The 24,264-nt window shown below is 37.9% G+C and overlaps 1 protein-coding gene across 5 annotated transcripts; it reads left to right on the forward strand.

Moving 5' to 3' along the window:
- The first annotated feature begins 1,390 nt into the window (after positions 1 to 1,390).
- Positions 1,391 to 23,260, forward strand: PLEKHF2 (pleckstrin homology and FYVE domain containing 2). Of its 5 annotated transcripts, XM_037048232.1 has the most exons (4): positions 1,391 to 1,490; positions 2,297 to 2,385; positions 2,558 to 2,796; positions 20,683 to 23,260. In XM_037048232.1, the coding sequence occupies exon 4, from the start codon at positions 20,697 to 20,699 to the stop codon at positions 21,444 to 21,446; it is 750 nt and encodes a 249-aa protein (XP_036904127.1). In that variant the 5' UTR covers positions 1,391 to 1,490; positions 2,297 to 2,385; positions 2,558 to 2,796; positions 20,683 to 20,696; the 3' UTR covers positions 21,447 to 23,260. The 5 variants fall into 5 exon arrangements, with proteins under 5 accessions (XP_036904127.1, XP_036904123.1, XP_036904128.1 ...); XM_037048228.1 differs by lacking the exon at positions 2,558 to 2,796; XM_037048230.1 differs by lacking the exons at positions 1,391 to 1,490; positions 2,558 to 2,796 and adding an exon at positions 1,557 to 1,643.
- Positions 23,261 to 24,264: the final 1,004 nt, after the last annotated feature.

Raw genomic sequence — 24,264 nt, forward strand, 5'->3', positions numbered from 1 at the left:
GGGTGTGAAGATGAATGAAGACGGGGTAAGGTGCCGGTCATCTGTAAATAACACCTGTGAAGAGACAACTGTAAATAACAGAGACAACTGTAAATAACACCTGTGAAGACTTGTGTCATGCAATCCTGTAAGTTTCCCCATTTAAAAAAGTTTACCCTTGTTAGTTTTGTTCTCGTTATTAATTTAAAAAAATATTTGCTTGTTTTTGATACTCTGAAGTAGGGGAGGGTGGGAGGCTGAAGACCTGGAGGGAGAAGACTCCCAGTTTCAAGAGCAGATGCAAAGAATGCAGGTCCGGAATCAAAACCTGCTCACGTTCCCTCGGTGGGTGCTCAGTTATGTGCGCCTTTGTTGCTGGTGGCTCTAATTCAAGTGTAATCAATCCCTGAAAGAGCTCCATGGGGTAGATAAATTCACCCAAACCTAATTTCCACCTACACGCTTTAAGTGAGTACGCTGTTCCCCCACCTCCAATTCCTTGTCTATCCTAGAAATCTCCGGCATCTCTCCGGGTACCCACCAGCGTGCTTAGCAAACAGTTGAGTTGTATAAATGAAAGGAAGGTTTAACTTTACGTACTATCATTACAGTTTCCAGGTACGTGAAATACTAAATGAGGTTTTTTTGTCATCAGAGAAGAGTTTTGGAGACCAGAGATATAACGCAAGGAATAAACCCACACTTAAAAAAAATGGGGGTGGGCCGTGCAGACAACGTAGGATTATGTGTGTTGTTGGCGGCTCTCTCAGTTTCAAATCCTAGCAGTTTCAGGGAAAGCAAATGGAAGACGCCCCGCAAAGTGTGAATGGCCAATACATGTTCACCCAGCAGTTTGGGGGCATCTAAATCCTAAGACTTTCTTTACCGGACGAAGAAAGTTCTTGAGTTCCTGGGGTTCCCACTTTAGTGGGAGAGAAGGGCGCAGCCTTCCTTCCATTCTGGTTTACCTAAGAACCACGTTGAGAGCCGAACAATTCTTTCTTAAGGCTTGCTTGCCGGAGCAGCGCAGGCCAGGTAAGACTTTCCACGTGCAGTCAAACCGCTCCCAGCAGCCCTCCCCACATTGGGCGAAAGAACCAATTCCAGGCCTGGTTGCCTAGGTGGGTGTGGCCTCCAGGGTGGTCCCACCCCTTCGAGCGAGTCGCACTCCGCAGCTCGGGCGGGGAGAGCGAGACAGGCAGGAAAGGGCGGGGGACGAGTGCGAGTGCGCGCGCACTCGCGCCTGGCGTGTGGGCGGCGGCGCGCCGGTGCGCGCGCAGAGAAGAGGCCAGCCCCGGAGGCCGTAGTGGGGTTCGAGTAGAGGGGCGGGGGAGTCACCTGCGAGTGGCTACGCCTGTCGTCCGCAGCGTCTAGATCCCAGTCGGTAGCGCGGGGCCGCTGGCCCACACCCTGGGAGGCCGGGGCGGGGGAGCGCGCAGAGTCCGCGCCCGCGCCCAGGACGAGGAGGAGTCGGACCTTGGCCGCCGCCGCCGCGGTCCGCGCCCGGCCGGGTAGGTGAAGCTTGGGTTGGTTGTCCGCCGGCTTCTGGCGGGCGGGGGGAGGTGAAGCGAAACTTTCCGGCGCTTTTCCCCTCGGTTCCCGGGCCGTCCACGGCGCGGGGAGGTGTTGTCGTCGCGGGCGGCAGCGGCCGACGCCATGTTGGGGTCTGTGAGAAACGGGGCGCTCCCGGGCCGCTCCCCTCGCGCTGGGGTTGGCCCGCGGCGTCCGGAACGAGTCGCGCAGCCCCTAGGACGCCGTCGCCGGTGCCGCGGGCGGGCTCGCCAGCCGTCCGGAGGGTCCGCGGGGCGGGGATCCAGCAGACGCGCTAATGGGGCCCCGAGGTCGGGCTAGATAGAAGTTCTGGGGCTTGAGGACTAGGGTCCCAGACGTGGTCAGGGCCCCCTATGTGGCCAGGGCACCTTAGGGTCCCAACGTCTTTCTACCCAAAAGTTTGCAGAGGCTGGTCACAGCGACTTTGTAACTTGAACGGCAAATTTTAAGTGACTTGGGGCAAAAATGGCACTTCAGGGTTGGCTCTGATAGAAGCGGTGGCTCTCACACATTATTATTTGGAATTTAAAACTTCTGTGGCGTTTTGCCGAGTTTATTTTTTCTTTTTAAAATTTTATTGAAGGCCGACACAGCTTGCTGTTCATGTTTCTTGAATACCCTTGTGTGCTGTTGGTACACGATAGCAATAACTTGTGTATGCGCTAGAAATGAGTGGTATTAAGGTTGCAGATAACTAAGCCCTTCCCTGTAATTCATAGATTCACAAAGTATGTAAATTGATAAATGTCTTCTTGTTGTGTTTCAGTACGTGACTGAAGAGGCTCATTAAAGAAAGATTTAGACAGGAACGTGACTGAGAGACTTAAAGGCGTGTGTGATTCTCTTAAAAACAAGGTGAAGTGATCCTGACGTTGCGATTTTGTTTTTTTCCTCTCTCTTTGGTTCCTTAAAGGTGCATGCCTGCCATGTTTGGAGCATTTACTTTTTTCGGTCTCTACTCTGGCAGCTTATGGGGACCTCAGGTTAATTCAGTATTAACCAAGACTTCTATTTTTAATCTCTTCAGATCCTGACAGCGCTAGAGGTGAATGGTATTAAGTTAATTGGAAAGCACATATAAATCGCCTCAGAAAATAAAAATCGGTGGACTGACCAAGGCATTAAAAGAGAGTCAGTAAATGAATACGAATTGCTATTTTTAAATGAAGGCATGTTAGCTTTAAAATTCTGTTAAATAAACTGACAGAATGCTTGACCAACAATAAACCCTGGAATGCATCTGGAAGAATTTCTCTTAATCTATAGGTAAAAATATAGCTTATGCTCAGGTTTGATTGCTAATTTCTTTAAACATTTTTCCCTTTTTCTTTTGTTTCACTGGCAAATAAATGCTTTTGTTTTTCTTGATGAAGAATTATGTAGAATTGAGGGTGATTTAACTAATTTCATGAGTCTAGCAGCCAAGCTGGTATTAACTCAGGTCTTATGGCTATGAAGCCTTCTCATTTTCCTGTAGCATGATTCTGTAGGCTGTATAACTCCTGCTTGCTGAACAGTCTCTGCCCACCTTGTTTCCTGTGTCTTGCTGCTCTTTCTGATTTTAATTTACTCAGTACTTATTTTCTAGAGAGCTGCTTTACATGGGTTTTTGTACTGAACGTTTTCGTCTTAAAAAGACTTACTTAAGCCCTGGCTGGTGTGGCTCAGATGGTTGCATGTCCTCTGGCAGAGGGAAGGTCATGGGTTGGATTCCTCCTCATAAGGGCAGTTGCCTGGGCTGTGGGTTCCGTCCTCTGTAGGATCTTTGGAGTCTTTTCTGTCCTGTTTTCCTTAACCCCAACCCCTTCCTCTCCCCGAGAATAATTCACTTGTCCCAGTACTTTTACACTGACCTGTCATGGCACCTCCTTGTCAGCAGGCTTTGCCAGTCTGATTTGCCTCTCNCTGGCAGAGGGAAGGTCATGGGTTGGATTCCAAGGGCAGTTGCCTGGGCTGTGGGTTCCGTCCTCTGTAGGATCTTTGGAGTCTTTTCTGTCCTGTTTTCCTTAACCCCAACCCCTTCCTCTCCCCGAGAATAATTCACTTGTCCCAGTACTTTTACACTGACCTGTCATGGCACCTCCTTGTCAGCAGGCTTTGCCAGTCTGATTTGCCTCTCCATCCCCAGTGTGCAGAGAACATAACAGATGCTCAGGAAAGGTTTGAGTGGATGAGTATACATGTACTTCTTTGTAAAGATACTTTATGAATTTCTCACTAAATTTCAATTTCCTTGGTCATAGTAGTTTTGGCCTGGGGATACAGAAATTGAGTGTTTGTGAAATTTCCAAGTACATGATGGACTGAAGTATAAGCAACAAAGAAAAAGCCCTGTATCAACAAAAGGATAATAATCATAATTTTAAAGTGTAGTTGAATTTGTTTGCCCTGAATGGAAATAGAGTTAATGCCTAAACATTTTGAGTCATGTTTATACATTTAAGCTCTTTGATAGAGCATATCTCGTTTTCTACCAGTTATTGTTTTGATGGATTGTCTTAGGATTTTACTTTAGAATGCTTTGCTTAATGGAAAGCATATCAGAATCACTTTTCTATTGATAAGTTTTGAGAGCCAGCTTTATACACCAGCTGCATGCTTAATAGCAATATGCATGTTGGCCTAACTAAATAAAATGTGCCTCATAGATACGCACTCTGAAAGAGTGCTGTTTATAAGTTGCAAGGCCTCTGTGGTGGAGGTATTTTATAATTCTGTAATGAAAGTACTATAGAATTTGAGGTTAATTCTGTGTTGATTCTGTGTTAATTCATGATAACTTTCTCTCCAGTCAATTCATAAACCACAAACCGTCGTGTTCAATTTGGTAGGTCTTGGGAAGAGAATAGAAGACATTCAGGTCGTTTCTGTGAGTGCTACAGAAAGCAAGTTGCATATACGGGACTGGAACAAAAAAGCAAACCTGAATGCTAGCTCTGCTTCTTATTGGCCCATGACTCATGAACAAGTTCCTTTACTTCTCTATGCTTCACCGCACTCATTTATGAAATGGACACAAATATTTGTCTCACGGTGTTGTGAGGATTTATTAAGATGTTTGTGTAGTGTCAGGTATATGATATTCAGTAAGTTACCTTAACAAACAGTGACAGTGAATTATTTAGAATCACAGAATTTAAACATTTTAAAAGGGATGCACCCTTTAGAAAAACTTAGTTCAGTTCTCAAACTTGGCTGCTCATTAGAATTTCCTGAGGAGAATACTGATATCTGAACCGTACCCTGGTACAAATAAATGAGAGTTTCTGAGTTTGGGTAATAGGGAATTTTGCCTTTTTTTGTTTGTTTGCACCCATGATTTTAATGTGTAATTGGGTTTTCGAACCAGTGATTTAATTCAGTCTCATATCTCCTTATTTTCTTTATTTTGTGGTAGAATAAAGTGCAGAGAGAGGTTAAGTGCCAGCCGAATTCCTACTAGTCAGGTTAGAAAGAATGTGTTTGCAGTGGATAAAAGTAAAGTGTGTATAGGTTAAAGTAACAGTTAAGTTTGTTTTTGACCAGAAAGGCCACACGTTTGGAACTACCTTTTAGTAACTCCAGTGACCTTCACCTTTACTCTGCATCAATGTCCTACATGGTTGACTGTTTTTTAATCTGTCTTCATTCAGAAATACATCTAGTCTTGAGCTCTGTGGCTAGAGATGGTGATTCAACGCCTTTCTATGTATTTCTGTTTTCCATCATACTTGATGAAAAAGCTTTATGCCTTCATTGTCTCCTCCAGTACCTCCCAGGTTGTTACTTTTGTTCCTTCCTTCCAATCCTGAACTCTATAGTTCCTGTTCTGTGAACTCACTAGCAGTCCTCCTCTCCTTGACCTTTGACAGTGGGTCAATTCTGAATTTGTAAATGTCACCGTTTATTTTTTTCTACTTCTGTCCCTGCCTAGCACCCCCCAAAAAGTCACAGCTGTGGTGACTGTTAAATATTGTTTTCCAACTACCTGTGTACTAGTTGCTTCCAAATCCTTTTCTTATGCCAAAGTTGATTCATTTTGGGGGGTGTATTGCTTTTGCACTCCAATTCAGGTTGCTAACCCCAATTTTGAAACTTTTGATTCTTAGCAGATGACCTTCTTTCTAAAATGATTAAGATTTTATGATGTGAGTTTTCTATTTTCTTTTTTTCATATCAACTTTTTCTCTCTATTTTTATAAGTGGTGCTACCCTTGATTCTTTATACTTTACATTTAAACAGTAAGTTGTTAGGGAAAAATCAAAATGATTTTTATATCTTTTGTTCATATCTTTATTAATTGTACCTATAACTTTGTATTTGCTAATTACACATTTTTATTTTCTTACTCGAAAAGCTATTTTCTTTGTTTATGAGGGAATATCTGTTCATTATAAAATAATTAGGCAGTATCAAAATATTTCACCCTACTACATAGATATAACCAGTACTTAATTTTTGGTGTGTATCTTTCCAGACTTTTTTTTTTTAGAATTCAATTTTATTCTTTTATATGTGGATGTTTATTTTTCTGAGCACCCCTATTTATTTATTTATTTATTTAAAAATATTTTATTTATTTATCTTTAGAGGGGAAGGGAAGGAGAGAGGGAGAGAAATATCAATGCATGGTTGCCTCTAGTGTGCCCCATGCTGGGAACTGCATCCCCTGCTGGGAACTGGCCTGCAATCCAGGCACGTGCCCTGACTGGGAATGGAACCGTTATCCTCTGGTTCGCAGGCCTGCGCTCAGTCCACTGAGCTACACCAGGCAGGGCTTCTTTCCAGACTTTTTTAAAAAAAGGTTTCTATTATATAGGGTCCAGCAGAAGTAACGCCTACATGAGTATTGTAGGTGGGGTAATAATATGGGTGTAGTAATTTATAGTTTTAATTTGAACATTTCACCTAAAATGTCATATGATGTGCTTGAGTGTGATAATGTTATTTACAGACTTATGTGCTTGTGATTTTGTAACAAATGGGGTGTTACATGTGCTGGACCCCTATATGTGCTGTTTTAAAACCTTTACTTAATATATTTCCTTATTTAACATTTTTTGCACTAAATATTAACTGTTCTCTCAAAAACAGTCTAAACATCCATTATATGGATATGCCATAATTTATTTAACCTGTCTTCTATTGTTGAATGTTTAGGTTGTTTCTGACATTTTAGCATTATAGACAAAGCTACAGAGAACTTTATGTGAACTACTTTGTGTGGTGGTCTAATTATTTGTCTAATGTATTCTTGGAAATACAGTTGTTGTGTGAACTTTATAAAATGCTTGTATTACCAAAAATGATATTTAGAAAAGTTGTTCCAGTGTATATTCTTTAAAACTATGAGTGTCCATTTTCCCTTCATTTTAGGTGAATAATACATCATTTTAATTTTTATTTCCTTGATTCACATGGAGAGCCAACATTTTTCTGTTTACTAGTCATATTTTCATTTGTTCTTTTGGAATTGCTGTTTGTATCTTACCCATTTTTCTTTTGGGATATTTTCATTTTTTTCTTACTGATTTACAGGAACTTTTTATCATGTGTTATAAATGTTGACCCTTTGTCATACATTGCAGATGTTTTTCTTTAGTGCTTTCCCCCTCATTGTTGAATTTTAAAAGTTTATGTGTGATAAAATGTGTTCTTTTATGATATTTGGCTTTTTCATGTTATATTTAACCATTCCTGTCTAGGTTAGAAATTTAGGTTCTATTTTTCATTCTTAAGAGTTAAGAGTTAATGCCAGAGGGAAAACTTTCTATATTACCCGCCCCCCCGCCCCGCCCAATAGTTTATTTCTCAGGATAAACTTAAGTGGTTAGAAATTGAAATGTCAGCCCTGGCCGTTGTGGCTCTGTTGGAACGTGGTCCTGTAAACCAAAAGGTGCGGAGGGTTCAATTCCTGGTCAGGGTGCACACCTAGGTTGTGGGTTGGGTCCCTGGTCTGGGCATGTGCAAGAAGTAACTGATCGATGTTTCCCTTTCTCTCTCCCTCCCTTCCCCTGTCTCTATTTTAAAAAAAAAAGTATGTCGGTGAGTAAGGGTTAAAAAAAATAACTTAAAAGGTCAAAGGGCAACGCTTTCTGAAGTATTTTATATACTACATTACCATAACTTTTCTATTTTTCCATGTGTTCCACTGATTATTGTGACTTTTGGCACAAAAAGGTTATTTAGTCTCTGAGATTTATGAAACATATGAAAGATGTTGAAAGTGTTTTGTCCTTCTTTCGTGTCTACCCCCTTTGTCTCTCTCTCACTTCTCCTTCTGCTTTCTAAACTAGGTGTTCCCCAGAGTTTAGTCCTTGGCCGTCTTCTCTCTTCTACAGCATCAGCCAGCTGTGTGGGATGACTACTAAATCTCTTTCTGTCCTGGAGCTACCTGCTCATCCTGGTATTTCTCTTTGTCTGACAGATGTTTGGCTTGTGGATACCCTGAAGGTACTTCAAGATAAATATGTCCCAAACTTCTCTCTCCTGAAACAAAACTAGCATCTGAATAACGGCTTATGCCTATTGAAGTCATATTATATTCACTTTCATCCACATACTGAGTTGGTTCCTAAATCCTAGCTGTTGTATCTCAGTAGTCTTACTTGAATCTTCCTGCTTTTATTTCTGCGTCAGGTATTGTTGCTCAGGTTTTTACTACCTTTCACTTACAAACTGTTGTAATACTCTTCTTTTTTTTCCCCCTTCAATTTTGCTTCTTCAGTAGTCTCGCTATTCCATCCTGAGTACTATTTCTGTGCACTGATTAATATTTTCCTGTTTAAAAACCTTTGTTTTTCTATTGCCTGTGTATAGAGTTTAAACTCTTCAGTCTGATGCTTACTTCCTTTGCAGTTTGGCTTTCCCCCCATCTTAACAGATTTCTGTTCTTCTGCTATACTTTCTCCTGGTTCTGCCTCCTACAGCCCGGGCTCAACTATTTCCTCTCTGGCAGATATATTTATGTACCATCGTCCCTTGACCCACTACTTTTGCTTTAAGGCCCAGCTTGAATTTCTAGTCATTTAAATGTTCTCCCTAGATTCTTCCTCTGACCAAAATTACCTCCTAACCTTTTGGTCCTAGGCTTTATCACTTTATCTTTTAATTTTAAAAAATTATATTTTTGGTTTGTTTTTCCTAAACTCCTTTAGACTTTGAGTCCACACATTTGGGTGAATCGCATTCTTCAGTCCACAGAACACTGCATGGGTACCAAAACTTCTTCCTTGTTTTGTTTTTTCCTTCCTGATCAGTTACTTCTATAATCCTCTTTCCAACAGAAACACACCCTGATTATATCATGTATAATACATGAATTATATATACTTGCATATATAACTTGGGAATATAGCTGTCTTTATTCTTCACAAGGATTGTTAGTTTTGAGTGCTTCTATTTTTTTAATACTACTTTGTAAAGAGTAAGTGGCCAGTAAATGTTTTCTACTTGAAAGTCATTGAAAATTAATACTGGTTTTACTAGCTTCCATATAGCTTAGACTGAAAACCTGGGCATTTAATTTCAGCTTTACTCTTTCACATCTAGTTAGGGCAATTCTCAATCTAACCTATTCTTGTTGCAAACCTCTGACTCTCATCAACTTTCCCCCTACTCTTTCAGTAATATTTCAAGTGGGTTTTACTTTTAGACTTACCCTGCTCAGTTTATCTTTCATTGTGTCTGTGTTATCTTAGAAAACTCCAGATCAATTCAGTCCACTCCTTCCAAAAGCTTCAGAAAGAGTTCTCAAGAGCCAACAAGATCTCTCTTATTTTTTTCTCCCCAGTTTTTCTATTAAATAATTCCCTCCAGCATCTACTGCAGTTGTACATGTGACTTTTTAATTTTAAACTCACATTTTAGTTGGAGAGCTTTGTGCCTTTACTTCAACATTTTTTGCCATTTGAAGTTCCACTTATCATTCACAACCTTTTTCAAGTGTTCAAATGCTACATTTTCCAAGCCATGCCTTCACATTTCCTTTTTAGCTTGCTTACCACATTGTTAATCTTTATATTATAGTACTTATCTCACTGTGCTTTGTATTAATACCTTGTGGTACATATCTTAATTCCCAGTGCCTGGTTCATTTTCTTTTCTTTCTAACACAAAGCATACAGCCTTAAAAATGTAGTGAGCAGATTGTAACTGCTTAGAAAAATAGTGAAGAAGATTTGTTAAGGATGTTTTGGGATAACCAGTTCCACAGTAGTATTTTAGTTAAGCTTTGGCAGCTTTATTTTTCAAATATTATACAGTAGTTTCTAGTAGCTGTCAGCACTGTGCAGCTGTCCCTGTACAAATACATTTTGAAATGATGCAGTTTTTTTATATGAATTTTGTTGATGATGAAAACATGCATTCTTTTTATTTGCTAACTAAACAGCTGTGCTTTTTGGCAAGAGAAGAAATCATTTTTATAGATTACCATGAGATTGAGATTTTCTTAAAAACAAGATCTGTTGTGCTCAATACTTAGAATTCATAATTAGATACTGTAATTACATGGGCTAGGATATTTTGCTGTAAATGTAAAATCTGTGGGCCTAATGAAGCAATTGATGTATGGGGTGTGGTTCCTGTTTTCTGTGAAAATTAGTATAGATGTCAAAAATAAAGTTTTTGATTTTTGTTAGACTCCAGGTGGAGAAGCTGCTGCCACTTAAAGTGCTGGTCATAATCAGCTCAGTGCACATTGATGGCATGTAGATGCAAGTGTTTTTGTAGATGCTGTTGGGATACAAAGTTAGAGGAAAAGCTTTGTTTTCAGGAACCTTCAGATCTGGGAATAAGCAGGTACTCAAATCTTTATAAAACATAATAGAATGTAAATGCCATAAAGTGGAACAGAAAAAATGGTATGAGAATTTAAAGATGGAACAGTTAATCTGGTTGTGAGGCTACTGAACTGATTGCATCTGGAAGGAGTGGTGAGATTGCAGAATAGTGAGCAAGGGAGGACAGACTGGGCCAGAGGTAGAGGAGGAAGCCTGGAGCATGACTGTAACAAAGAGAACATATGGCAAGAGGTAGAACTGGAAAGGGAGTCTGGGACAGGCTGGGGCTTGACTATGAAGGTCATTGAATACTGGCTTAAGGGTTTTGGATTTATTTGATCGGCCAGGGAACCTTTGGTTTTTGACTAGAGGGTATCTGATCCTAGTTGAAGAATATTAATCTCACCTTGTGTGGTATGGTTTAAATGCTAAAGACTAGAGAGAGGACTGACTCAAAGCTTGAGGTCCATTTTCTTAACCTTTCCCCCACCTTTGTAAAGAAAAACCATTTGTAATTACCAGTGGGGCTGTCCTGGTTTTCCAAATTAACTTTCTGAAATCCTCAACTAAGATATAGGTTGGTCTTATATACCATAGTGAGTTTCTCTGTCAAGCCTAACTTATTTGAAATTGCCTGTACTGACACCCTAAATTAGTCATAGCTTTACTTGTCACTTCCTTTAGTATTTGAAGAATAATGTTGAGCATAGTTTATACTTACTACAATATGCTTATTTTTTCTTATTTATCAGTGGCTTTCCCCAAATATATAATGAAGTCCATATGAGTGAATTAGTCCTAGAATATTTACTTTTGAAGGTAGCAAAATATAGTGGAAAGAACATTTATTCTTACAAAAACTAGTTGTGAAACCATGGGAAAACTGTTTAACTAGCCTATGATTCAGTTTACTTTTTTATTGAAATAGATCACTTAACAAAATTGGAATTATTAAACAAAATAGAAAGTGTGGGCATGTTAGCACAATCGTAGGCATTGAGTAAAAGTGTTCTTGTCTAAGATTGTAGACTAATAATGCATTTGAGTCTAGTTCAGTAATAAGCATGTTTGGTGTTTAGGAGAGATTTAAAAATTACTATTGCTTCTCCCTAAATGTGATTCAAAATTTGAAGTTTTAGTTCTTAATCCAGCTTTACATGAATTTGAAATTAAAATTTAAAGGCTCTTTTTTACCTCTAAGAAATGAACCTGTTTCCTTTATCCCTGTTAATTTCTTACAATATGTATTATATAGTCGGTTTGTCACATTGGCAGAAATCCTAGTGTAAAGAGCAGGAAAAAACTTTGTCTCTTATTGATGGAATAAGTAAAATTTTTTAGAGTTATAAATTTAATTAGCTGAACTTTCAAGTGTTTTTTCTTTGTCATCCCAATATTTTATTGAAAGTCTTAGCTATAATTCCTTGATTATTCTTTGCTTACTACAGTATAGAACTTTCTAAATTAAGAACTGTCTTGTTTTTTGCATATGGTGGGCACTCAGAATAATTGTTCATTTTGACTTAGCTGCATTAGTAGAGGGTATACTTTGTTCTAATATGCAGGGAGGATGTACCTAGTTTGTTGTTGTCTTTACCTCTCCTTTCCTGTTTGTTTCTCCCTTTCCGGTAAAGTCTTAATTTAACAGTAACACAGATTTTAAAATCTTGATTTGTATTAAGGCAGTCAGAAGTTCGATTAGGCCCTGGTGGGTATCGCCATTGGTTTGTGTATCATCCCTCTATGCCAGGGTTGCAGGTTTGATTCCTGGTCAGGGAACTTACAAGAGTCAACCAATGAATGGATAAATAAGTGGAACAACAGATTGGTCTGTCTCTTAAATCAATTTTAAAAAGTCTGATTAAAAATTAATGTGTAAGCAAGTAAGGCTTGCTGCTGCTGCCGTGCAGCCACAGTCTCCTCCTCCTCCTCCTCCTCCCTACTCTACTCCTTCCTCCTCTGCCTTCCCCGCTTTTCTTCTTCTGTCGTTTGTGTGAAATCTCTTATTCAGTGCCTGAGCTAAGCTTAGAATCCAGGTCTTTTGGTTTGTAGGTCTTTTTTCTAGGTCTTTTTTCAGTATCATGCACAGCTGAATACTGAAGCTCACTGATCTCAGGTGTCATGGGTACATGTTAGAAATTAATTAGATGATGATTTTTTTTGTTTTAATTCACCCTCAAGGATGAGATAAGTAGTATTGATTTTCAGTAAGAAGAACTGGGCCATAGTATTTTGTGACAGCTGGGCCCTCTTCTCAATTGTAAATAGTATTCTCTTTTTTAAAAGAGTTTTACCTCTTCTAGTATTACACTTTTAACAGGTGGTAGACACTCTGCTAAAGAATGTGTTACTTTAGAAACAAGATGCTACCAAAAGACTAGGGTGGAAGTTGAACCCAAATGCAGTTCTTGTCTACATTTGTGAAGGAGATAACTTGAAACTTTGAATTGTTTAATTTTTTTAATAATTGGTATATAAAGCTGGCTTTATGAAAGTTAAAGAGGTTTGGCATGGGGTGGGGGGAAGTATGCTTTTGCTCTGGTTCTTACATTTAAAAATTTTTTTATTTATTTGCTTTTTTTTTAAGAGAGAAAGAGAGGGAGAGAAACATCCATGTGTGGTTGCCTCTTATGTGGCCCCCACTGGCGACCTGGCCTCCAACCCAGGCATGTGCTCTGGCTGGGAATTAAACCAGGGACCCTTTGGTTCCCAGCCCATGCTCAATCCACTGAGCTACACCAGCCAGGGCTGGTTCTTACATTTTTAACTATAAATTAAGACTTCCAGACATTATTTCCTGGAAAAGAAGAGGAAGTCAATTGGAAAAGTTTTGGGATTTATAGAGTCTGTGATGTGTAGTGGCGGGATGGGGGAACAACCCAGAAATGTCAAGTTTTCTAATTGATAGTAGTAACAAATTAAGAAATATAATGTGGAAAAGAGATTAACTTCAAAATAGCAACAAAAACTATAAAATACATGGGGACCTACATAATAAGTATAACAACCTTGTGAGAAGAAACCTACAAAACTGCTGTCCCACAAAAGAATATTTGAAATCTTGGGAAGAGGCACTATTAACCTGACCAGGAACACTCAAAGCTATAGATGTTAATTCATTCCAAAATAATGTATGCGTGTAACATGAGTTCCATCAAAATTTCAGTGGGTTTTGTCTGTTTATTTTTTCATTTATTTATTGCAGTTGAAAAATGGTTCTACACCTTAGCTGCACATTAGAGTTACCCAGGGAGCTTTAAAATAGTTCAGTGCCCAGAGCACGCTCCACATACCTTAGACCAGTAAAATCAGGATATTGGGAGGGGCTAGTGTCAGTAGTTCTTTAACTTTATGATTATCATCAGAGTTCATTGGTTTCAATTTTGGTTTGAATTTCTGTTTTAAGCTCTAATTATTAATAGTAATTGATATTTGTAACTTATTCTTAGAGATTTTTAAAACAAAAAGGAAATTTAGATATCATTAAAGAATAGAATAAAACTCATTCTGTCTTGTAGTTACCATGTGTTCATTGGGCATGTGTGAATCTGATATATTATGGGATCTCAGTGATCTTGTTTTTCTTATATCTTGAAGCATTTTACTATTTCATTATCTTAGGAATTATTTAGCCAAAAAGAAGATAATGGAAGAGTGATGTAATTGCCTAGGTAATGAGACAATGAAGAAATAAATTATAATTTTTGCACCATTTTTCACTTTAATTATTGCATTGCCTAAAATACAACATCATCTTTCAAGAAGATATAAAAGTAGTGTGGAGCCCTGACTGATGTGGCTCAGTAGATTGAGTGCTGTCCTGCTAACCAAGGGGTTGCCCATTCAATTTCCAGTCAGGGCACATGCCTGGCTTGCAGGCTAGGTCAGGCCTCCACTGCCTGGTGCACGAGAGGCAACCACACATTGATGTTTCTTTCCCTCTCTTTCTCCTTCCCTTTCCTGCTTTCTAAAAATGAATAAATAAAATACATTTTAAAAAAGTAGTTTGGAGATATTTTTGTTAGTTTTTTGTGTGGTTTAAGTTTTCATTTAATGTATTTGAAAATTTAAATTTCATTTCTTATTTTCCATCTTTAATGGGGAAGAAAAAATTGGGAAAGGGAGACATTTCAGAACTATTAGACAAGTCAAGATGAGTGCAAAGAAACAGCAACACTTAAACTAATGATGGTGAATTATTGTAAGTGAAATCTTAAGACTGTGAGTCTTCAGATGATGATTTGTCTAGGTGAGCTCTCTCAAACTCAGATTAGTGAGGAATTAGTACTCCTAAAGACGAAAATGAAAATATAGTTGATTCTTGAACAATGTGGGTTTGAATTGTGTGGGTCTCTTATATGCAGACTTTTTTTTTCAGTAAATACCTGTACTGTTTTGATCTGAGTTTTGGGAGTCTGCAGATGTGGAGGGTCAACTTATATATCAGTTTAGGACATATAGAGGACTTGAGCATTCACAGATTTTGGTATCTGTGAGGGTGGGGTCTGGGGCTGAAACCAGTCCCCCCACAGATGCTGAGTGACAGCTTAAACTTTGGGGAGTCAAAAGTTAAACACAGATTCTCGACTTCACAGGGCGTTGGTGCCCTAACCCCGTGTTCAGGGGTCAGTTGTATTACAGATTGATGTGTGAGAACTTACGAGCAGTTCGTTGCATTCAAAGGATGCTGCTATTGGATAAATACACCTTCAAAACCAAAGAAATACGGAATAAGATATTGGCTGTGTTTAAATTTTTATATTTGGATTGCTTTTAAAGTTATTTTTTACTGTTTTATTTCTATAAATTAGTTACAAAATAGTTTAAATATTTTTTAAAAAGTATTTTGGATCCAGATAGTAAATTGGGATGATTATTTTTTCTGGTATACTAGAAAGGCTAATGCTTCTGGTATACTGAAGGCTAATGCTTCCCTTCGGTCCCAGTGTTCAGCTAAGGTTGAGAACCACTGTTTTTAGTATACTTCATCTGGACAAATGAACAGGAAATTGGGTAAAATGGTTTTGGAATATTATTGGGGAATAGTCTGGCTAGTTCTACCAGATTCATGGTACTGATACAAAAATTATAAAACTGATGGATATACTGCAGCATACAGCCCAGAGCAAGAATACATGACAATTTGATGTGATCAAGAGAGTGTCATTATCAGTATGTTAGCTTATTAAATCAATATTAAGAGCTACCACTTGTTGACCTCTTGCTGAGCATTTATATGCATTATTCCATTTAATCATTTTAGTGACATAGTTACTATTCCTGTTTACAAGTGAGGAAACCTGAGGTCACACATAGTACTTGGTGATTCTGGAGCAGTTAGTTAGCTCCTTTGGAATGCAAATATTTGAAAAGAAAAAAAAAGGAATTTTTACCTGTGTGAAACTAAATTTCAGATGGATAAAAGAATTAAATATAAAATCCATGTTGTAAGACATGGATAATAAATAGGTGTGTCTGATATCCGGGTAGGGGAAACAGGAGTAATGGAAGAAAATCACAAAGGAAAAGATCTGTAAGTTTAACTACTTAAGAAATAAAACTGCCTCCTAATCAAATACCATAAATTATAGATTAATTAATTATGTCTTAAAGGCAAAGACATAAATGGGTTAATAGCCTTTATGTGTAAAATAATCATACAGATTAATAACCCCTAACTATATGATCTTAGAAATGCGTGGTTATTAACATTTAGAAAGTGGTTGGCCTCACTAGGTTGCTATAAAATAAAACACTCAAGTTAAAAGTACTATTTTTTCCTGTCTTTAGGACTTTTGTCTATAGTACTAGTTCTTTTGCATGGGTGATTTCTTATCCTTAAAGACCCAGTGTACAGAATGATCTCAGTGAGGCTGTTTAGAACTGCAGCAGGTGCTTGAATAATGTTTGGTTATAAGGTCAATGAGATGCTGTAGGAAACAAACTCTTGTTTATTTCAATTAGCCCATGGTAAAGTTGGTTTTGATACATGTATGTCATTTTGGTTAAAGTTGCAGAACCTAATGATGTTAGGTGAGGACTTACTGTACTCAGTGAGTTTCCCCGCTGTGTGATTTCCTGGCACCCTGATGATTTCCTTCTTTGCACTTAACCTTTCAGAATCACCTGTTTACTTATTTTACTGCCATTCTCCTACATTGGACTCTAAGCTCTGAAAGGAAAAGAATAATATCTAGCATCTGGAAAGTGTACAATAAATAATTGTCAAATGAATGAACAGAATGAGTAAAAGAGAAGTGAATGAAATGAATAAAATTGAGGGAACATTTTTTAAATCCTGGTTGCTAAAACTTTTAAGGAAAAATACAGTACTCCCTGTGAGACAAAATAGGATGGGTACAGTCATTGTGCTGCTTGGTAAATTGGTGTCACGTTTCAGAATGGAACTTCTGTAAAAGGTAGCAAAAGCCTTAAACATTCATGTCTTCTGACCCAGTAAGTTTACTTCTTGGATTCAGTCCTGAAGAAGTCATGTCTGCCAACAGATGGGGAAGCTTTCTTCCTAGCTCTTCCTATGTTTACTGGTATTCCTTCCTCAGAAAAGCAGACAGCTCCTGTTGGGCTGTGTTTTGTCGTTGTCTTCTGCTTGCTCTTCCTTGTGCCCCAGTGAGTATAGATTTGCAAAGGACTTAAATTTTTGGAGAGACCTGGTATCTTGTATTCTAATACTCTCACAAAATCTTTAAGAGTTCTTATGCTTGGGGTGCCTCCGTGTACTGGTGGTGCATTAGGGTTTGGGCTTTGGAGGAAGGCAGAGGCCCTCTTGAAGGGTGGCGCTCTAATCCAGTTTACCTAAAAATCCCTCGCCGTGTGGGATGTATTTCTTATGTTGGTCATTGTCAACTTTTGAAAGCTGCTTTTTCTAGCCAAATACCGATTAATAAATGCCCCAGACTTATGTTGCGTCATTCTTAAAGATCTGTGAACAGGGTCAGGCTTTATTATATTGCAGAATTTGAACAATGAAACATCAGGAGACTGGCTAAATAAATTATGATGACCTATTGTTTCAGGCGATTTGCTCAAGATAGTACTCTGTTATCTTTCTCGTCAGTATTTTTAGGGTTTGCAGTGAAGGTCCAGAGATTAGAAATAGTTTTCTTAATTCTTGGTAAAGTCAGTGAAGCTTTAAGGAATGATTAGCATAGTGTAATATACTGGTGACAGAGGAATCAGGTTTGAGTCCCAGTTCTGTGACAGCTGTGGGCAGGGTATTAACTGCTCTGTCTCTGCTTACTCATCTGTGAAATGGACGTAATAGAGCATAATTACAGTAAGGTTACCCCAGTAGGAAATACGATAATGAATGCAAAGTATTCAACTGCTTGCTTTGGCTCCCAGTGAATAAATTCCAGGCTGTTTTACATTGTGGAATCTTTCTGTGTCTTAGTTTCTTCTCAAGCTCACATTTCAGTTAATATTATTAGATACTTCGGGAGATAATACAGATTTCTCTAGTTACTTCACAAGAGTTTGAGACCATTAGAATCAGAGGATAATAAATGTGAGGCCCTGGCTGGTATAGCTCAGTGAATTGAGCACAGGCCTGTGAACCAGAGGATCGCAGTTCGATTCCCAGTCAGGGCACATGCCTGGTTTGCAGGCTGGTTCCCTGCAGGCCAGGTCCCAGCAGGGGACGCATGAAAGGCAACCATACATTGATGTTTCTCTCCCTCTCTCCTTCCCCTCTAAAGATAAATAAATAAATAAAATCTTAAAAAAGAGAAGATAATAAATGTGAAAAGTACCACATAAATTTGTGGTGATATTAATTCCAGTAATATAATAATAGGAAGCCTATTTGCATTGCATATGAGATGATTAATAACTCTGTCCAAATAAATAGAATCAGCAGTTGATTGTAATGGGAATAAATAGATATTTTCAGTTCTTTGAAGGCTCTAACCAACCTCTTTTCTGCCTTTGGACTTAGGCAGTTATTTCCTTTACCTGGAGTATTTTCCTGTCCCTACTCCCAATGCCTACATATCTAGTTCTTCCATACTGGCTAAAATAATACCACTTTTGCCCTGGCTGAGTGGCTCAGTTGGTTGGATTGTTGCCTTTTACACCAGAAAGGTTGTGGGTTCCATTCCCAGTCGGGTGCATACATAGGGTATGGTGCAGGAGGCAACCTATTGATGTATCTCTTTTTGTTTCCTCCCCCTCCCCCTCTCCCTCCCTCCCTTCTTTTCTATAATCAATAAAAATAGCCTCAGGTGAGAACTAAAAAAGAAAATAACATATCACTTTAGAAAGGCCTTCCCTGACTATCCAATCTGTGTAGTTTCCAGTGAATTTTTAAAAAATCATTGTAAAAATCACAACATTAATTAATACTTGGTTTTAGATTTTTTTTCTCTTTTTCCCTTGAAGAGCAGGGACCTTAACCTTACCTGTGTCATTTTTTTCCTGAATGTTTGAATATAATATAAAGTATAAAAAATATCCAAAATTGCACTTCTTAGAGATAATCATTGTTGATATTGTCAAATATATAGTTTTCTAATTTTATTTTTTATACGTGTGCTTACATATTTATAAGTTTCTATGATTATGTATTTATACCATATTTGAGTCTAAAGAAATGAACATTGTTTAACTTTGTTTTATATTTGAAATTGGGTTGTTATATAATCAAGGGTATGACATGATTGAATTGGCAGCATTTTTCTTTTCCAGTGTCACATAAAATGAAGTTGTGTCTTAAAATCTGTAGCCCTTTAGATTTGGTATATGAGTATGTTTGAAACAAAAAAGATACGATGTTCAGTTCTTTCCCCACCTAAATATCTTGAGCATTTCCTCATATCACTGCATTTTTATCTCATTCTTAACAGCTCTCTAGCATATTATTGAGGGTATATCATAAATTGTTCAACCAATTCCTCTGGATGGACATTTGGAGCTTTCTACTTTTTGTTTGTTTTTAAAGCAGTACTGTGTTGAACATCCTTGTATATATCTTTAAACTCTTGAGTGAAATATCTTTTGATTAAATACCCAGATTGGGGTACACATATTTTTGAGTATATGAGGGTGCCTGTTTCCCTATACCCTCAGTAGTATTGCAGTTTTGGAAATTAAATTTTTTTTGTTAATCTGATAAGTGAAAAATATCCTAATGTTTTCTACAATTATGAATGAAATTGAGCCTCTTTTCATGTTTATTAGCTGTTTTTATTTCCTCTTCTGTGATACACTTGTGCATAGGATAGTAGACCTGTAATTGGCTGGCAGATTTGCCCTAATTAGAGAAGCATCACGGTTTGGAGTCGTACATTATCAGGTTAATTCTTAGGTACAACTTTCAGGGCACAGCCTGAAGACTGATTTAGGTACTTGTTGGGAAATAGTTCTGATAATCCATGTGAGAGAATTAAAGCCTTAGCTCAATAATAATTAAGGCCTTAACTCAATGGTAATTTTTTACTGGAAAATTCAGTCATTTCTCTTAGTTTAAATAATATTTGACTGCCTTGTTCAGAATCCCTCGGAGATTGAATTTCATGAAACTGGATTTATTATTATTATTATTATTTTTAAAGATTGTATTTATTTATCTCTAGAGAGGAAAGGAAGGAGAGGAGAGAAACATCAATGTATGGTTGCCTCTCATGAGTCCCCTGCTGGGAACTGGCCTGCAACCCAGGCATGTGCCCTGACTGGGAATCGAACCGTGATTGTGTGGTTCACAGGCCCGCGCGCAATCCACTGAGCTACACTAGCCAGGGCTGGATTTGTTATTTTGCGGAGATGACTTACGCGCTCAATCCACTGAGCTACACTAGCCAGGGCTGGATTTGTTATTTTGCGGAGATGACTTACAGTTGTTGTCTGATTGTTTGTTGTTCCTTGGAGTCTGTAAGAAGTTTATATATATTTTTTAAAGATTTTATTTATTTATTTATTTATCTTTAGAGGGGAAGGAGAGGGAGAGAAACATCAATGTATGGTTGCCTTTCGTGCGTCCCCTGCTGGGAGTTGGCCTGCAAGGAACCAGCCTGCAACCCAGGCATGTGCCCTGACTGGGAATCGAACTGCGATCCTGTGGTTCGCAGGCCCGCGCTCAATCCACTGAGCTACACCAGCCAGGGCAGAAGTTTATATTTTTATAAATACCTGCCTGACTAGTATGGTGCTATTGGAGATGATTAAGTGTTTTTGATGATTATAAAATTTGGGAGATGTTAGCCCTTTTAGTATGCTTAGTGTTCATCTTAGAGGGAGATAATGTTAGAGCATTTTTGCCTTTTGGGTAAAAGTAATGATTTGTTACACTAAATTTAGGTTATATAATTTTTTAACGCATGTGAATTTATAACTTCTATGTGCTAATTTTTCTTTTTTTTCTTCTTTGTTTTAAAGGCTATTAGCAAAAGATGGTGGATCGCTTGGCAAACAGTGAAGCGAATACTAGACGTATAAATATAGTGGAAAACTGTTTTGGAGCAGCTGGCCAACCCTTAACTATACCCGGACGGGTTCTAATTGGAGAAGGAGTATTGACTAAGTTGTGCAGAAAAAAGCCCAAAGCAAGGCAGTTTTTCTTATTTAATGATATTCTTGTGTATGGCAATATTGTCATCCAGAAGAAAAAATATAACAAACAACATATTATTCCCCTGGAAAATGTCACTATTGATTCCATCAAAGATGAGGGAGACTTGAGGAATGGATGGCTTATCAAGACACCAACTAAGTCATTTGCAGTTTATGCTGCTACTGCCACTGAGAAGTCAGAATGGATGAATCACATAAATAAGTGTGTTACTGATTTACTGTCCAAAAGTGGGAAGACACCCAGTAATGAACACGCTGCTGTCTGGGTTCCTGACTCGGAGGCAACTGTATGTATGCGATGTCAGAAAGCAAAATTCACACCTGTTAATCGTCGTCACCATTGCCGCAAGTGTGGTTTTGTCGTCTGTGGGCCCTGCTCTGAAAAGAGATTTCTTCTTCCCAGCCAGTCCTCTAAGCCTGTGCGGATTTGTGACTTCTGCTATGACCTGCTTTCTACTGGGGACATGGCCACATGCCAGCCTACTAGGTCGGACTCTTACAGTCAGTCATTGAAGTCTACTTTAAATGATGTATCTGATGATGATGACGATGATGATAGCAGTGACTAAGGACATATTTTGAAATATTTAATTGGGTGTGACTATCGGAGAAGTCAGCTTTGGAGGAAATGTAAAATTCTGAGCTCTTTCAATTTTGCTCTAGCCATGGATTTGCCTGAGAAACTTTTAACCTCTGTGCCTCAATATATTCTATAGAAAATAGGTCCTGCTGTCATTCCCCTCAACTCCTTCACCACCATCCCCCCAACTCCCCACTGTTCTACAGGCATAGCCTATTGCAAATACAGCAGATAAATGTTGGTTTCTTGTTCTTTAATTTTAGATTATTTTCTTGGGAGATTAGGGAAAGGTGTTTAACATGTCATATACTACATGTGTTTATTATATGTTATATGGAAAAACTAAAGGCAAAGAATGATGGAAAAAGGAATACAATGTGGTTAGTTGACAATATTACAAGCTTTTTCCTAACCGTTCTATCTAATGGTTAAGACACCAGTAACAGAAATACATGATTTGGAAATACTTTGGCTTTTTCATATACCAAGTGGTGCCTTATTGTAATAGCACTGTTACACAAAATAAACCCCTACTGTCTCACTTTTTAGTTTGTTTTGAAAATACACTGGTGCTCTTTGAGGTCATTAAATGAGTGTTTATGAATGGGCGTAATTAGAAAATACTTGCCATCTGACAGCTACAAATAACTAAATTTAGAGGTTTTTCATTCTATGTAGATAAATATTTTTTCCATAAAATAGTTCTGATTATATTTTTGTTTTATAGGTACCAAATTATAATTGTCAAATATACATTTTAAAATAATAGGAGGTCATTCTTAGCATTTTGGTTTGGAATTTATCCAGTACAGAATTGTCATACTGCATTAGTTTCTATTTTTAGTAAGACATTATAGATACAAATTGATCTGCTTTAACATTATGTCTAGAATGAAAAATCTTATAAAGTTCTGGGAATAGATTAAAATCCTATGATAGAGCACAGATGTACTTAGGCCAAGATATGTAAGAAATAATATGAAAGAATGGTCAAGACAGTTAAGTTTGACTAGACTTTTATGGAAGTACTGTCTACTTTAGTATGAAACTATCTTGAATTTACAAATATAGTGTTATATTTTATAAAGTTTTGTAAAGTCCCAAACAATATTTCTATTTTTATAAAACAATTGTATTTTTAATCTGTTTCTGAAATCATTTTGCAATATATGGAACTAGAGTAGAAATTGATCTTTCAAAATTGTGAACTTTACTGAGTCAGTCTAGATTGCTTTTGAGAAGTGGTAATTTTTCACTCTGCTTTGAGGCAGCCAATAGGTCGAAAGCATATTTATCATATAAAACTTAATGCATCTTGCACTACTCTCTACATTTGTGTGCTGCAAATAACTGCAGTCTTTCAAAAATGAAAAAAGTCAGCCTAAAGATTGTATTAAATTCTAAATTCTTTTGTTTTAAAACCTATAAATCTGGATGTATTGCATACGTTATGAGAACTTTGATTCAGTAACTTGTGACAGAGGATTCTTTGGTTTGTTTAAGGCACTAACTTTACTGTTAAATTGTGACAGCATCTTGAGATATGTAGATCTCCCTGTAGGAAATGTGAAAGAAAGGCACAATAAGTTTGTTTGTTTTAATATCAGATGGACTTTTGTTTCCAGGCAGTATGTGAGATAATCAACATCTGAATAGGACCATGAAACCTGAGAAGTGCTAATGGAGACTTGCTGGTACGTAGGAGCCTAGCAGATTCAGGAACCAAGGGGAAATGTTCTGCGGTAACATTTGCGTTGTCAGCCTCTTGACCCTTTTTTACAATAAAAAATACTTTACAACTTATGTTCTGTTCTGTGCATATTGTGACTTGAAGGTTTTTTCCCTTTACTGAGGTAATGGAGATGCCGTACATCTTCTGCTTCGTTTAACAGCCGGGAGTGCCTTCACTGTGCCAGGCATCTTTCTAGGCCCTTGGAGTTGGGTGGTGAACAAAAATTCCCTCTCTTTTATGGAGTTTACACACAGATACGATCCAAGATATGTTTTCTTCCACATTCTTTTTCTGTAATTTTTAAAACTTTTGTGAATCTTACATATAACTGAAATGATTTTGATGCCAATTTGTCATGCATTTTCTCCCGAATGAAATTTACGTGGACTGCATATGTAAGATACTTTATCCAAATTGGTAACCACTAGTTAAAGGAAGTAAGATTTTGTGAATGCCAAGGAAAAGCATTCAGTCGGGTATATCTTTAGTACAGGAACTTTACGCTTTTGGGTCTAGTGCATAAAGTGGCCATAGCTAAAAAGTCTTTTGTTTCTATCATCTTTATGTTGAAATTCTTACAAATAGGTAGTATTAAATTGTATACCTTATGATTCTTGAGGGGTCCAGGGTTTGGGTTGCAGTCTCCTTTACTTGGATATGGTAATTTTGTTCTCGAATAGATGTTGTAGCTTTAAACAGTATTGTAGCAATTACCAACATATTCACATGTATTAGATCGCTATACATTTGAAAAGATGAATGAAATTTATTTGTGATGTCTAGATTGAAAATACATGAAACTCTTTTTGAGGTCTGTCTTTGAGAGCTAAATTATTTTAGAGTCATGCGACATTTATATACCAACTTTCAGCATTAAAGAGTAGAATTTGAACTGGAGAGCCAACAGTATCTCTCTGTGTCCACTCTAACAGTAGGCAAGCACAAAACTGGCAACAGTGGAATTGCTTGACTTGAGCCTTGTATCAGTTTAATTGATCAAGAACAGAAAGGTAGAGAAAATTGGTGGTGATATTGCTAACACTATCTTAACTTCATCCAAATCGTTATTGTATCT

The sequence above is a fragment of the Sturnira hondurensis genome, unplaced genomic scaffold, assembly GCF_014824575.4.
Source record: "Sturnira hondurensis isolate 20B ecotype Veracruz unplaced genomic scaffold, ASM1482457v3 Scaffold0006413, whole genome shotgun sequence".
NCBI lineage: Eukaryota > Metazoa > Chordata > Mammalia > Chiroptera > Phyllostomidae > Sturnira > Sturnira hondurensis.